General features: G+C 40.2%; 5 protein-coding genes across 8 annotated transcripts; 1 reads left to right on the plus strand and 4 right to left on the minus strand.

Annotated features, from left to right (window-relative positions):
• Positions 1 to 54: 54 nt before the first annotated feature.
• On the minus strand, positions 55 to 1,125 carry LOC108604312 (deoxyhypusine hydroxylase). Its single transcript, XM_017993734.2, has one exon. The coding sequence runs from the start codon at positions 1,046 to 1,048 to the stop codon at positions 140 to 142; it is 909 nt and encodes a 302-aa protein (XP_017849223.1). The 5' UTR covers positions 1,049 to 1,125; the 3' UTR covers positions 55 to 139.
• Positions 1,126 to 1,182: 57 nt separating this feature from the next.
• LOC108604311 (brain acid soluble protein 1 homolog) lies at positions 1,183 to 4,852 on the plus strand. Its single transcript, XM_017993733.1, has 4 exons — positions 1,183 to 1,648; positions 2,369 to 2,698; positions 2,753 to 3,626; positions 3,687 to 4,852. Exons 1-4 carry the CDS (start codon positions 1,562 to 1,564, stop codon positions 3,755 to 3,757), a joined length of 1,362 nt encoding a protein of 453 aa, XP_017849222.1. The 5' UTR covers positions 1,183 to 1,561; the 3' UTR covers positions 3,758 to 4,852.
• A 46-nt stretch (positions 4,853 to 4,898) lies between these two features.
• Positions 4,899 to 7,395, minus strand: LOC108602142 (sodium-coupled monocarboxylate transporter 1-like). 2 transcript variants are annotated; one of them, XM_017990174.1, is made up of 8 exons: positions 7,120 to 7,395; positions 6,710 to 6,869; positions 6,537 to 6,654; positions 6,252 to 6,471; positions 6,056 to 6,196; positions 5,886 to 5,994; positions 5,297 to 5,829; positions 4,899 to 5,242 (listed from the first exon to the last, which is right to left on the minus strand). In XM_017990174.1, the coding sequence occupies exons 1-8, from the start codon at positions 7,347 to 7,349 to the stop codon at positions 4,918 to 4,920; spliced, it is 1,836 nt and encodes a 611-aa protein (XP_017845663.1). In that variant the 5' UTR covers positions 7,350 to 7,395; the 3' UTR covers positions 4,899 to 4,917. The 2 variants fall into 2 exon arrangements, with proteins under 2 accessions (XP_017845663.1, XP_017845664.1); XM_017990175.1 differs by lacking the exons at positions 4,899 to 5,242; positions 5,886 to 5,994 and having other exon boundaries at positions 5,714 to 5,829.
• Positions 7,396 to 7,667: 272 nt separating this feature from the next.
• Positions 7,668 to 10,050, minus strand: LOC108602008 (sodium-coupled monocarboxylate transporter 2-like). 3 transcript variants are annotated; one of them, XM_017990012.1, is made up of 8 exons: positions 9,837 to 10,050; positions 9,620 to 9,779; positions 9,445 to 9,562; positions 9,167 to 9,386; positions 8,969 to 9,109; positions 8,807 to 8,915; positions 8,221 to 8,753; positions 7,668 to 8,161 (listed from the first exon to the last, which is right to left on the minus strand). In XM_017990012.1, exons 1-8 carry the CDS (start codon positions 9,965 to 9,967, stop codon positions 7,831 to 7,833), a joined length of 1,743 nt encoding a protein of 580 aa, XP_017845501.1. In that variant the 5' UTR covers positions 9,968 to 10,050; the 3' UTR covers positions 7,668 to 7,830. The 3 variants fall into 3 exon arrangements, with proteins under 3 accessions (XP_017845501.1, XP_017845500.1, XP_017845499.1); XM_017990011.1 differs by having other exon boundaries at positions 7,668 to 8,164; XM_017990010.1 differs by having other exon boundaries at positions 7,668 to 8,167.
• A 674-nt stretch (positions 10,051 to 10,724) lies between these two features.
• On the minus strand, positions 10,725 to 12,903 carry LOC108601263 (sodium-coupled monocarboxylate transporter 2). Its single transcript, XM_017989163.1, has 8 exons — positions 12,503 to 12,903; positions 12,318 to 12,435; positions 12,200 to 12,267; positions 11,998 to 12,146; positions 11,801 to 11,941; positions 11,267 to 11,750; positions 10,793 to 11,208; positions 10,725 to 10,728 (listed from the first exon to the last, which is right to left on the minus strand). The coding sequence occupies exons 1-8, from the start codon at positions 12,878 to 12,880 to the stop codon at positions 10,725 to 10,727; spliced, it is 1,758 nt and encodes a 585-aa protein (XP_017844652.1). The 5' UTR covers positions 12,881 to 12,903.
• Positions 12,904 to 13,692: the final 789 nt, after the last annotated feature.

Consider the following 13,692-nt stretch of genomic DNA (forward strand, 5'->3'; position numbering starts at 1 on the left):
TTGTAACAAACTACGTATGCAGCTTTCCCAGAATTCAAATGTAAAAATCTTGCAATTTTATCTTATTGTTTCACTGATAAGATGAATCACATAACAATGATAATACATATTTAAATCAAATTTACAATAATGTTAGTCATCACTTCGTCCCATCTAACTTGGTCAAGCCATCGGCGTATTGAAACTCCGGACTGTTCTCATACTCGCACATGTCCAAGGCGATTACACAGCTCTCCTTCACCACACGCTTTTCATCATCCGCATATCGGTTCAAGATCGCTATGCACTCATCTGTTGCAATTGCTCCCAAGGCTTCAGCACATTCATGACGTACCATTTCATTTTCCTGTCGGTCCTCCAAGTTGTGCTGGAGGTACGAAATACTACATGGCTCCTGTAGCTGTCCGAGCACAAAAGCAACCTCATGACGAAACAGCGCCGAGTTATCCTTTAGCCCCTCTGCTATGGCCAGCACGCTCTCCTCTGTGCGCAGATTGCGTAGACTGAACATGGCACGATAACGATCAAACAGACTTTGCTTGTTGTCTAGATAAATAGCCTTTAGCTCATCCACGCTCTTGTTGTCCCCCACAGGCGGAGATGGATCTACAGAGGCATAAGGATTGTTGTCGTCTATCTTTTGTCCACTTTGTAGCCAACGGACGCGGTCCAACGCAATACTGCATGTCTCAGCCACTTCAATAACCGGATCCTCCTTGTATGTCTCGAGTATGGGTAGTACATCTGGATGACCTATGGCGCCCAGCGCTTCGGCGGCTTCATGTCGCACCATTGGCTCTTGGCTGGTATCCTTCAGCACCTTGGTAAGCACATCAACTGCCTGGGGATCCTGCATTTGTCCAAGACAGTAGGCCAGCTCGTGCTTAAGCAAAGCGGAATCATCATCAAAGGCTTTGCTTATTGCTTCTATGGCTGTGTCGCCGCCAATGTTCTTTAGTGTAAACAGAGCACGGAAACGCTCTTTTAATGGACGATCCTTATTGTTTAGCACACCGCCAATAGCCTTTACTTGCTCCGCCGAAACCATGTTGACTTTGTCGATTAAAATAATAAAGTAAATAAAACGTGTTCTAGAGACTTATCGAGTTATCGATTGTGTTTGACTCAAACGTGTTTGAATAAAAAAGAAATGATGCGAAGAGAAGAAGAAAATATCGAAAGAAGAAGAAAACAAGTCGGTTGTTGAGTTACGTTGCGGAAAACGTCGAAAAAGTGTTAAATAAATTGTTTTAATTAACAAAATATATTGAAAACGTTAATTAAACATACACCGGTGCTAAAGCCGATAAGCTAAAAAGTTATTTTAATCCGAAACTGGGATTTAAGTGTATTTAAGATTTTTGCGCGTTCGTTCAGCGTGGCGTGTGTATGTACATGTGTGTGCGTAATATACCTGCTAGTTGATTGGAATTGTGTGCAAAGGGAGAGGAAGTGGACTCGCTATATTGAAGCGAAGCGTTGTAACATTAACTGAAAGCATTGCAGAATACACAATTGTATTTTGTAAATAATATTGAATATCAGAGCCAACTAAACGAATATGTCGGACGAAACAAGTTTGCAGAAGCCAGAAGCCGTGCCTGAGGTCAACAACGAGGAACCGGCAGTGGATGAGAAAAAGACACCCGTAAGTGTCCCACAAACACATATATTTAAGTATACATATGTATACGTATTTATTTGTGAAATAAATGGGCATAGTCATCGTTAACACCGGGGCTCGCGATAAGAGCACGCTTGCAAACCATACACTAACACACTCATGTAAATCTACAAACAGAATTATCTAGAAGAGCGAGCAGTGTACAGATTTTTCCAAATCGTTGAAACATGCAATCATACATATTTATTTTTGTGTTGCAGTTAATTCTGCACCTTCATATTTATCTCTATTTATGCTGTTTCGTGTTGATGTTAATTTTGTTTCCCTCGTGTGCGCGCGCTTTTCCTAACATCCCTTGTTAGTGTGTGTGTGTATGCATGTATATTTATATACACATACAAGTATACACACGCACACACACGTATACTTGGAGTAGTCGGCGTGTCTCTTTTGTTCGCGTTAAGCCGCGGCGCGCGCGTCTGTCTGTCTCGCTCTCGTTTGTTTTTATTTTTCTTGTTCTCTTTTCGACTTTTTGTTGTTTGCTGTACTTTGTCACACACATACACCGCACACAAACACAGACATGTGGGGGAAGTGTAGAAAATGCTGTTCAATATGCCGCATCAATGTGGCGGGCAATTGTGTTCCACTTGAATTCAGTCGTGTTTACAGCATATTCAGATTTTTAAACAATAACTGTTAAATATTCTAATGTATGATATTTGATATTAACAACTGTTGCAGAAACGCACGCCGAAACGCCTCTCATTCGTTGAACGAGCACAACGGGAGAGCGAAGAGCTTGTGAGGAATATGGGTGGCAGCTTGGATGTGGCTGGTGGCCGCCGTACGCGATCCAGTGCCCGTGGCACGCCCACGCGTGCAGCGGAGACCGTTACGCCGCCACCAAGTAAAAAGGCGCGCACATCGCCGGGCTCTGCCAAGAGCGGTGGACGCGGTCGTGGTGCACGTAAATTAGATGTTGGTGCCGATGATGAGGTCGAGCAAGAGCCTGTTAAGCCAAAATCTGCCGAGAAACAGGAGAAGGCAGCTACCACTCCCGCAAAGGCAGCAGTAAGTAATGAAAATATTTTGTTTGGCATATATTTAAAAATTAATTTGTTTTAGGCCGCATCAAAGAAGAAGGATAAAAAGGTGGAGAAGCCAGCAGAAGCTGAGAGTGAGAGCAAGGAAGCTGAAGAGACCACAGCAGCATCCACTAAATCAAAAGAAACAGTTGCCAAGCCCACAGAGAGTGGGGATCAGCCAGATGCAGCGGAAAAGTTGAATGCAGTGGAGGAAGAAGAAGAAAAGCATAACAATGTGGACCACGCTGAGACTAGCACAAATGACTCCGAAGAAAAGTCAGAAGTATCTGAAGAAACAGCTAAAGTTGAGGACCCACCCAAAAGTGAAGCCACCTCCCCCATGGATGTGGATGAAGAGGAAAAGAAAGAACCTGAGCCTGTTACCACAGCGAGCAGCACACCTACACCTGTTGCTGATGCGGCTCCTGCTCCAGAACCAGTTGAAGAAACGAAACCAGCACCACCAACACCAGAAAAAGAGCCAGCTGTCGAGGAGCCCAAATCAGTTGCTGAAGGAGTTAAGGAGCGTACACCCGAACCAATGGAAGTCGATGGTAGTGCCAAGAATAATGCCGAACCTGCGGTCACAGAGCCTGTTGCGGAGGCAGCACCAGCAGCCAAAGTGGAAGAGGTAGCAAGTGCAGTGCCGAGCACAGAATCCAACGATGTCTCCGTGAAGGAGGTGAAGGTAGATGCTCCCTCAGTGCCCGAGAAGGAGGCTACCGACAGTGAGGTCAAGAGCACGCCAGTAGTGAACAACACGGCTGCTGCTGATGAGACAATCAAAATCACCAACGATGTGAGCAAACCAGTAGCAGCTGATAAAGCTGAACCTGTTGCGGTAGAAGCGCCTGTAACGCCGGTCAAGGAGTCACAGGTGAACAGCGAAAACAAATCAGAGCCAAATGACAATGGTGAGTTAGTCTATAAAGCCATTTGAATATATATTTTTATAATGCAATGTTTGTCAACAGGTGAGCCAAAAATTGTCAGCCGTGCTGCAGAGGATGGCGAGAATCATGCAACGCCGCAAGCATGCAACTAAGCAGCAGCAATATTAATTAATACCGATGATGAAATCCAATAACTATAGTACGTGCCGTAAGTGTACAAAATGCAACGTCGAGTCAACCCGACAAGATGCCCCAGAACTTCGTGAAAAATATTTCAAAAATCCTTAACTGAGCAACCCAATCCAATGCAGTCTCAATTCTCAATGATAGCTTCGATGCACTTCGTCCAGCGTCATTTGGGGCTAACATCTGTCTGCGATGCAGGTTGTGTAAACTTTGTTAAGTGTGAGCAATAATGTAACGAAACACACACACACCACAAAGCTAATATCTAGTTCTAACCCGCCAATACACACACACACACACACACACACACAAACACACTCACATGCAACACAACACAATTACACTCACACACACACACACACATTGACAGAAACAGACCTTGTTACAAGCATCTTACTATAATAATATGTATGTGTACATTTAACTAAATTGGAAAAACAAAGAGAAAACTAAAACAAGTACATGATAAAGATATGTATGTAAAATAGATGTTTTTAAATTTTAAGACATAATCTTTAATACCAGTCTAATACATATTAAAAATTCAATGGACTACGCTAAAATCCAAGAAAAGATTTTTAACAAACAATTAAGTAAAACAAATAAAAATAAAACAAGAGCCTGGAATTTATCAATGCCATTCGTGTAACATGGCTACTTACAATATTACATATACATATATATATTTTATAACTATACATAATTTTCTTTTGAGTTGACATTCACTTTGTTTGTGTTTGCGAAAACTGCTCACCGGAAGCATTTAGTTTATAACAAAATTTACCATATATAAATTTGTAAACTGATTAACTGATATATCAAAGAAGGCGACATTTGTATAAGCGTAAAAATCTTTTCCACTTAACTAAATTACGAATAGTGCGAATAATAATCATTTTCAATGAATAATTTTTATTAAAATTTTATAGCGTAAAGTACTTGAAAACACTTTCATTTTTATTTGTTCTGTTTTTGGTTTCCATTAATCTTAACTGACATAATCAGTTGGAGCAGTTTTTATATGTAGCTGGATAGTTGTATAAGAACAATTTTCATTTAAATATTCTTTTGTAAATAAATCTTTTAAAAATACAAAAGAGATGGAAAGGAACGTGTATTAAATTAGTTATGCTGCTAGATTTTCCTTTTCTAGTTTTGTCAACGGCTCTTTCAAAGGCAAATCTTCCAGCTCCTGCTCTTGACTCGGAAGATTTAACATACCGCGCACAAAGGGAGAGTACAGTTTAGGATCTAATATCTTTTTCTTATCTGGACGCCAGACGTAACTCATTGGCACTGCCCAGACGAATATAAGTATAGCTCCCAACACTTTGTACCAGTAAAAAGAAATGTCAAAGATAGAGAACTCCCGATTGCTGTCAAAGGCTGTTGTTATATTGCTCGGCATAGGAGCTGTTGTTGTTGCTGGTGTCGTAGCCATTGTTGCATTGCTGTTTGATAAGAACATTAATAAGTGCTTATAAACAATAAGTAGCTATACTTACATGGCATTTGCAATCGTATGGAAGCCACGCGCCTCGCATTGATCCAAGGAATTGGGCAGCACATCATACCTAATCAGTCCCGATTTAAAGTTGAGCTGCGCATTTATTATAATCCACAGCATGACAAGCATGCTGAAGAACATGCTGGTTAGAGCCACCTTGCCATTAGCTCGTGGCACAAACATGCCCAAGAAGAAGACGCCGGTGACAGCGCCCGTATTAATGCCCGTAATTGTCCACACAGTCTGTAGAATTGACTTAAAGTTCTGCACAACGAAGCCGCCCAAGATACAGTAAGCTCCCATGGCAACGACAACCAATTTCATGCAGCCATTGGCACGCGCCTCCGTATGTCGAATATGTGGCTTGATGTAGTCGAAGTAGACAACGCCCGCCAAGGAGTTGAGATGTGCGGAAAGCGAGCTGAGTGAAGCACTAAAAACGCAGGAGATGAATAAGCCCGGCATGCCAGACAAATTGCCCATTATGTCTTGTATGAAAAAGGGCATCATTTTGTCCGGTTTGCTGACAAGCTGTAAGTAAATTGGATTAACTATAATACACAGTTTTGCAAGCATTGTAAACTTACGCCAGCTAGCATTGGATCACAGCCAAAATAACGCGCAAACATAATGATGCCAGCGAAGGCGTTAAAAAACATTATAACCAAGAAACCAATGCCCGCTATAATCAACGATCTATTGATTGCATTTTAGTTAGTAAAGCTAGCAGAGCAGCTGCTTTTTATCAGCAACTTACTTTTTAGCATGACTGTAAGAAGGCAAAGAGACAATGCGTTGCACACAGCTCTGATCGAGTCCAATTTTGCCAGTCCACAGCAGCATGCCACTACTAAATGTATTCCAGAAGGTGGTGCGTACACGTGGATCAAGTCTAAAACTACAAAAACAAGGATCATCTAGAATTGCCTGGGAATGGTAAACACTGAGCTTACTCAAAATTAAGGCGATCACCTTGCGTGGCATAATCAATGACAGTATCCAGACCACCAGTACGAATAGTACCCAGCACTCCAACCATTACGACGGATAATAACATAACGCCCGCCTGAACAACATCGGTCCAAACGACCGCTTTAATTCCACCCAGCATTGTATAGAAAACGCAGATCGATGAGACTATTGTGTTGATCAAATGAATGTTAACGCCAGTCACTGTAAAGCAGCAAATAATTTAATTGCAACTGATTGTGAGCTTAAACTTTAAGTTTATGCATTACCTTGGGAGAAAGCCAGCGATGGTATAAACATGTAGACTGGCAGCATTAAGAATTGACTTAGCACAAAGGATAATGTAACCAGTTGACGCGTGCGCTTATTAAAACGCATCTCCAGATACTTTTTGGAGTGCAAATAGTAATATTAATAAGTTAATTAAATGCTTTACACTTACTTCATAACAATTAACAACATTGTTTTCATAAAACACTGGCACAATGATATGGATTAGCACAGGTACGGTTGGTATCATGGCCAGCACAGCGAATATAAAATTAAAGCCATATGTGTAATTTTCGGCAGGAATTGACATAATGGCCACCCCCGATAATTGACTGTAAAATAAAGTAAAATATAATTATACAATGCAGTGTACAGGTTATTTGGTTCAAAATTTATTTTCTCTCATTTAACTAAACGATCCTATTGCGAGTGTGTAAAAAAGGGCTCGAGCTGCAGCATTAGTTGGCAACTTAAAGCATTACGTGTTGCGAAACGGAGATAAGTTTAGATAACACTATATTGATGCTGAGCGTCTGACGACATTGACACGCGATGATAAAGAAACTAATTAAGTATACGCACCTTGATACAAGCGATATGGCAATGGGAATTGCTTTCATCTTTTTGCTGCCACGCAGATATTCTTCTGTAGTGTTCTTACCCTTTGCAAAGAAGCCAAAGTATACACCAATGCTCATGGAAACGAGCAGCATGAGTATAAATACTGAATAATCTGTAATACCAAATTTTAAGTCCTCCACACTAGCCGCGGCTGCAGCTGCAGTGCTAGCCAAAATAGTTGTGCTCTCCATTGTCCTGCTTCAGTCCGGTGTTAATGCTAATCGTAGTACGTTAATGTCTGAATGCTGTTAACATACTTGGAGAAAATTTGCACAGCATCTTTGCTTAAATAGGACACTAACGTTTATCAAACGCGTTTCAGCTTATCATGCTTGACAACATTGTAAAAATTAAGCACAAGTCATAAAGCAGATTTAGTTTAAGAATTTTGCAATCCGACTCTGTTCACACCCTGTAGATGGATTCACATTAGAATTAGAATATATATATCAATTTCCTCATTTATAAAGCAACTTCCGTTTATAAAATAAAAAGTTTGTTAGGTTGCAATATGATTTTATTTATATATTTTCTAGGGTGTACAAAATAGTTAGCAAGTGGTATGAAGATCATTTCATTATATTGTTTTTTTATCTTATTTTATCTCACTGATATGTTGGACCCTTAAAATTATCATATAAAGCTATAAAGCCCTCAGCAAGTGGAAAGCTCCTACGCATCTTCATCATTTAGCATCTGTTTCGTCACCTTCGTCTCCAGCTGCAACTGTGCGCCTTTAAGTGGCATCTCTTCTAGCTCCTGGGTTAAAGGTTGTCTTAGGAACTTGCGCACAAATGGCGTAAACAGTTTTGGATCTATGATATCCTGCTTGTCTGGCTTGCAGATATAGCTCATGGGTATTGCCCAGACAAAAACTAACAAAATGCCCATTAGTTTATACCAAAAGAACGATACATCGTATATAGAAAACTCGCGATTGCTTTCAAAGGTGCCTGTGACATTGCCTGCTATTGACATTGGAGTTGCAACAGTTGTTAGATTGCTGCTGCTAAAAAAAGAAAAGTTTAATTATTAATTATACGTATTGTTAAAATTGCTTACACTGCATTCAATATCATTTGTAGATGCGGCGCATCGCATTTATCTAGCGTATTGGGCAATACTTCGTATTTGATGAGTCCTGATTTAAAATTCAACTGAGCATTAATAATAATCCAAATCATAACCGCTATGCTAAAGATGGTGCTGGATGCTGCCACCTTGCCATTTGCTCGTGGCCACAACATGCCCAGCAAGAAGACACCTACAACGGCGCCTACAGTGATGCCCGAAATAGTTATGACAGTTTGTATAATGGAGCCAAACTGTTCCACAACAAAGCCGCCCAAGATGCAGTAGCCGCCCATGAGAACGATAAACAACTTCATAATTGCATTGGCGCGAGCTTCAGTGTGTCTAATGAAAGGCTTAACGTAGTCAAAGTAAACGACGCCTCCTAGAGAATTAAGTGTAGCAGAGAGTGTGCTGAGAGCAGCGCTAAAGACGCAGGAGATGAACATGCCCGGCATGCCAGTCAAGTGTCCCATTATGTCCTGTATAAAGAACGGCATCATTTTGTCCGGCTTGCTGACCAGCTGCAATGCACAAATAAATATAGAAACAATTTGGAATTAAATGCAAAACTTACGCCAGCCAGCATGGGATCGCAGCCATAATAACGCGCAAACATAATAATGCCGGTAAATAGATTAATAGCCATTATAATAATAAAGCCAATGCCTGCTATAGTAAGCGATCTAGCAAATAAAGTAAAAGTTAGCAATAGTTGGCATTGATTGCATGAAGTTACCTTTTGGCATGCCCATAGGAGGGCAAGGAGACAATGCGCTGCACACAACTCTGATTAAGACCAATGTGTCCTGCCCACATGAAGAAGCCGCCAAGAAAAGAGCTCCATACTGTTAAGCGTATACGTGGATCCAATCTAAAGCTGCAGCGAAAAATACAAATTACATAGAAATCTTTTTAAATAACGGCTTAAACTTACTCCAAGTTGAGTCGCTGGCCTGCGTACGCATTTTGCAGCACAGCGCCCAAGCCACCTGTTTGAACGGTGCCCAGCACGCAAACCATGACCACTGAGCACAACATAATACCGCCTTGCACCACATCTGTCCAAACCACCGCCTTAATGCCTCCCAGCATTGTGTAAAAAACGCAAATCGATGAGACTAGCACATTAATCAAATGTATATTCATGCCTGTGACTGTAGTAAAAAGAAAGTTTAAGTTGATGAACTATACAGCACACAGGTCCAAGCTTACCCTGGGAAAAGGCTAGTGACGGCACAAACATAAAAACAGGCAGAAAGAGCAATGAATTTAATATAAATGTTGCAGTCACCAGTTGTCGTGTCCGTTTGCCAAAACGTATTTCCAGATACTATCAGAATACACAAAATGCAATTAAATAGAGTAGAGCATTATCAGCTTAGCTTACCTCATAGCAATTGGCTACATTATTCTCATAGAACACTGGTATTATAATATAGACCAGCGTGGGCACAACTGCAATCATCGACAGCACCACAAATATATAGTTGAAGCCATATGAGTAACTTTCCGCAGGCACAGACATGATTGCTATGGCAGATAGTTGACTGCAATAGTTTGATATATAAACATTTAGTTCTGCTTTTGTGCCATAAATTTTTTACCTAGCAACCAAGGATATGGCGATGGGCAATGTTTTCATCTTCTTGCTGCCTTGCAGATATTCCTCGGTGGTATTCTTGGCCTTGCTAAAGAAACCAAAGTAGACGCCAATAGCCGCCGAAGCGACTAACATTAACACAAACACTACATAGTCAGTTATGCTAAATTTTAGATCCTTTACTGCATCCAACGTTGTGCTTAATGTTGTGCTTGTCATCGTGGCGATTCACTAACTGCTTAACGGCTTGTCATCTTAAATATCAAGAAGCTTTATCTATTGACGTGTCTGGAAGCAGCTTTTAGATAGAGTTTATCTTGTCATAGTATATATATATATATATACATAGGTATTTTAATTTTAGCATGAAATTATAAGTACAGTGGCCACTGGCAGCTACACGATCTGACAACAATTAATTAAAGCATTATTCGCTTATTTGCAATTTCCTCTGCTTTTTGCTTTCAGCTGCTGCATTTGTTACAATATTTCATGAAATAAAAATTTGCCTGCTTTATTTAAGCAAATAAAATTGTCAAAAAAGTTGCGGATTAATTCTTAATCAAATAGTTACACATTTGTCCACTGTTGATAAAATGAAGCTTTTAATAAAGCTTTCTTTAATAAATATACTTTACTACTATATACTGACATAACTTTCATATTTGAAGTCTATACATAGCTCAAGATAATTTAGGACTGTTTCTAGTCCTCGTAATTTATAAGATATAATATCTAGTGCATTGTGCTTATATTACATTATCTGTGTTTATATATAACGCTGACTTGAACGTTTTTTGCAATCTGGCGACCTTTAAGATAAGCTAGTCCATAAATAAAAGACTGCAGCATATTGACATTGAAGACATCGCTTTAGATGTCAACTCAATCACTATCTTTATGGCCAATAAAATGTGATATAATTAGTTTATTAACATGTAAATGTTTTATTGTGTTATTTGTACTTTTTGTTTAATGAATTTAAGCTCGTCAAGTTCTCTGCTCGGCGCCAGCTCATAGTTCAAAAATGGTTTAATGATGGGCGACAACAGCTTGGCATCAAAGTTAGCATCTGGCGCAGGCTTCAAAAGATAACTCAGCGGCACACCCACAAGCCACATAAGAATAAAGCCCAAGACTGAATACCAATTGAATGATAAATCTAAGATGTTAAATGTTGTTTCGTCTAATGTTGTTGCTGCAGTTGTTGTTGTGTTAATCAAGCTTGCTAATGTGCTGGTGACATCCAGGCTGGCATTTAGACTTGGACAGTTGTCCACGCTGCTGGGCAGAAAGGGATACTGATTGCGTCCCCAACTGCAGATCAGTATAACAATCATGCAGCTCAGGCTAACAACAATGCCAATCAAAGCAGCCTGCAGATAAAGCTAAATTAGTAACAATTAACTCTTGGTATTTATGGCTTCAACTCACGCGACCATGTGCTCTTGGTATGAGCATGCCCAGCAGAAAGACGCCAGTCAAAGCGCCATAGCTAACGCCCACAATTGAGAAGACAATCTGCAGTATGGAACTTAATCTTTCCACAAAAAATCCAGCAAGCACGCAATAAACACCAGTGAGCAGCACAAACAGCTTCATTATAATATTCGCCTTGTGCTCCGTGTGCTCGATGCGCGGCTTGATATAATCGAAATAGACAATGCCACTCAGCGAATTAATGCTGGCGGAGAGTGTGCTGAGCGCAGCACTAAACACACAGGATATGAATACACCAGGCATGCCTGACAAATGACCCACAACATCCTGCACTAAATAGGGCACCATCTTGTCCAGTTTGCTGACCACACCTTGGATGAGCGGATCGCAGTCATGATAGCGTGCATACATAACAATGCCCGTAAAGCAATTGAACGAGATTATAAGAAAGAAGCCCAAGCCGAAAAACACAAGTGATCTGCAATAATAAAAGCTAAAGTAAGGCATTTGTTTAGTTGAGCTGCTCACCTGCGCGCATGTGCTAAAGAAGGTAGCGACACAATGCGTTGCACACAGCTCTGGTTAAGACCCACATAACCCGACCAGGCTATAAAAGCCGCTGTTAAGGTATTCCACATGGTAGCTCTTGTTTTTATATCTAAGGTATAGCTGTAAACAAAAATGTTGTTAATGCAGACTTGCTTTTAATTGTGCTGCTAACTAACTCAATATCCAGGCGTCCGCCCTCGTCAGCAATGCGCAGCACCTCAGACAGGCCCAAACGCTGAGCTCCTAGCACACCCACGAGCACTACAGAGACAACCATAACGGCTGCTTGTATGACATCTGTCCAGACAACAGCTTTAATGCCGCCCTAAACACAAAATGGTTTATATAAATTGTTAGATGAATTTGCTTAGAACTTACAATCATTGTATAGAAGATGCAAATGCCGCAGACAATTGCATTGATAGTGTGCACATTGAAGCCAGTGACTGTGAAAGGTTTAATTAATATTTAAATGTAAATACTAATTCGATTTTACCTTGTGCAAACGCCAACGAAGGCATAAATATCCAAATTGGCAGCATAAAAAATATGGTCAAGACAAAGATTATGGTTTGAATTTGGCGTGTAGCACGATTAAAACGCATTTCCAAATACTGTAGACCAATATAAAATTAGTTGCTATTTATATTTAAATGGCTATTGCCTTAAACTGCTACACACCTCATAACAATTTGTTATATTATTGTTATAGAAAACGGGCACTATAACATAATTCAGAACGGGTATAACAACCAGCATGGATACCACATTGAAGTACCAGTTGATGCCATAGGCATACATCTCCGCCGGAATGCTCATAATCGAAATGGCGGACAATTGACTCGCCACCAAGGATATAGCTATAGGCAGAGTCTTCATGCGCTTGCCACCCATAAGATATTCATCTGTAGTATCGGCACTCTTATCAAAGAAACCAAAGTAGACGCCAATGCCCGCGGATACGCAAAGTGTTAAAGCAAATACTATGTAGTCCACAGCTTGAAAAGTAAATTGCGTAGTGTTAACGGCCTGAACCGTAGAGTTTAGTATAGCCGACATGTTAACTATTACATTAGAGACGAATTTAAATGAGCACTAAACTTGTCAAGGCATCAGCAGACCCTTATATGCAAGAACTTTATCTCGATTTTGAAATCTTTACGATATATATGATTATACTGATAAGAATTGGCATTGACAGCCAAAGGGTTAAGACAATACAAAAACGTTTGTTTTACTTTTGTTGTAGACAGTTGTGAGCTATCTGCTTTTATCTACTTAATAATTAACTTATATTTGCCTGCGCTGCTATAAATCTCGCTTTTCATAGTTTTTTTTTTCATATCTAACAATATTAACTAGTGATAAAGATTTGCAAGTCATTAACTAAATGAAAAGTTTGTTCAACTTTTTAAAATTACGTACTATTTAAATTACACTTAGTTTTAGTTGCTTTATGGCCAGCAGCTAGACATATCTTTTAATTGCGCTTGCACAATTGACAAAAATGCTAAACTGCTTGCCACATGTGGCACTTACCAGTTGCCACTTAACTGATGATGACACACTTGGCCTGCAATGCGTGTAAACGGACAGCAATGTTAATGATGGCAAATGTTGGTTAAGTGGCCAAAGCACATAAACTAACGACCAAATGTTGCTGCCTCTTTGTGCTGCAGTGTTGACCCATTCCCAAGCTGCAGCTGCAACTGTCGAAATAGCAAGCGCACTTAATGAGCAAACGTCTTCAGCTCCAAGCTAGGCCATCTGGCTATATTCGGAGCTATTGATGAGCTAAGAGCCACTACAAGTCATGGCTGCTACATAAAAAAAAAGTGAAAGGATTGTTTATTGTAACTGCACATGAGTTT

Source organism: Drosophila busckii, chromosome 3R (assembly GCF_011750605.1).
Source record: "Drosophila busckii strain San Diego stock center, stock number 13000-0081.31 chromosome 3R, ASM1175060v1, whole genome shotgun sequence".
NCBI classification, from domain to species: domain Eukaryota; kingdom Metazoa; phylum Arthropoda; class Insecta; order Diptera; family Drosophilidae; genus Drosophila; species Drosophila busckii.

Excerpts from the sequence above, each read along its gene's own strand:
- LOC108604311 (XM_017993733.1), top strand. The coding sequence starts at position 1,562 with ATGTCGGACGAAACAAGTTTGCAGAAGCCAGAAGCCGTGCCTGAGGTC. Across the intron at positions 1,649-2,368 it reads TGGATGAGAAAAAGACACCC|AAACGCACGCCGAAACGCCT; the intron begins GTAAGTGTCCCA and ends CAACTGTTGCAG. Across the intron at positions 3,627-3,686 it reads ATCAGAGCCAAATGACAATG|GTGAGCCAAAAATTGTCAGC; the intron begins GTGAGTTAGTCT and ends GTTTGTCAACAG.
- LOC108602008 (XM_017990010.1), bottom strand. The coding sequence starts at position 9,967 with ATGTTAGTCGCTTCGGCGGCTATTGGCGTCTACTTTGGTTTCTTTAGC. Across the intron at positions 9,563-9,619 it reads ATGTAGCCAATTGCTATGAG|TATCTGGAAATACGTTTTGG; the intron begins GTAAGCTAAGCT and ends GTATTCTGATAG. Across the intron at positions 9,387-9,444 it reads GTCACTAGCCTTTTCCCAGG|TCACAGGCATGAATATACAT; the intron begins GTAAGCTTGGAC and ends TTTTTACTACAG.
- LOC108601263 (XM_017989163.1), bottom strand. The coding sequence starts at position 12,880 with ATGTCGGCTATACTAAACTCTACGGTTCAGGCCGTTAACACTACGCAA. Across the intron at positions 12,436-12,502 it reads ATATAACAAATTGTTATGAG|TATTTGGAAATGCGTTTTAA; the intron begins GTGTGTAGCAGT and ends ATTGGTCTACAG. Across the intron at positions 11,942-11,997 it reads GGCGGACGCCTGGATATTGA|CTATACCTTAGATATAAAAA; the intron begins GTTAGTTAGCAG and ends TTTTGTTTACAG.
- LOC108604312 (XM_017993734.2), bottom strand. The coding sequence starts at position 1,048 with ATGGTTTCGGCGGAGCAAGTAAAGGCTATTGGCGGTGTGCTAAACAAT.
- LOC108602142 (XM_017990174.1), bottom strand. The coding sequence starts at position 7,349 with ATGGAGAGCACAACTATTTTGGCTAGCACTGCAGCTGCAGCCGCGGCT. Across the intron at positions 6,472-6,536 it reads ATCGCTGGCTTTCTCCCAAG|TGACTGGCGTTAACATTCAT; the intron begins GTAATGCATAAA and ends GCTGCTTTACAG. Across the intron at positions 5,830-5,885 it reads GTGATCCAATGCTAGCTGGC|CTTGTCAGCAAACCGGACAA; the intron begins GTAAGTTTACAA and ends ATTTACTTACAG.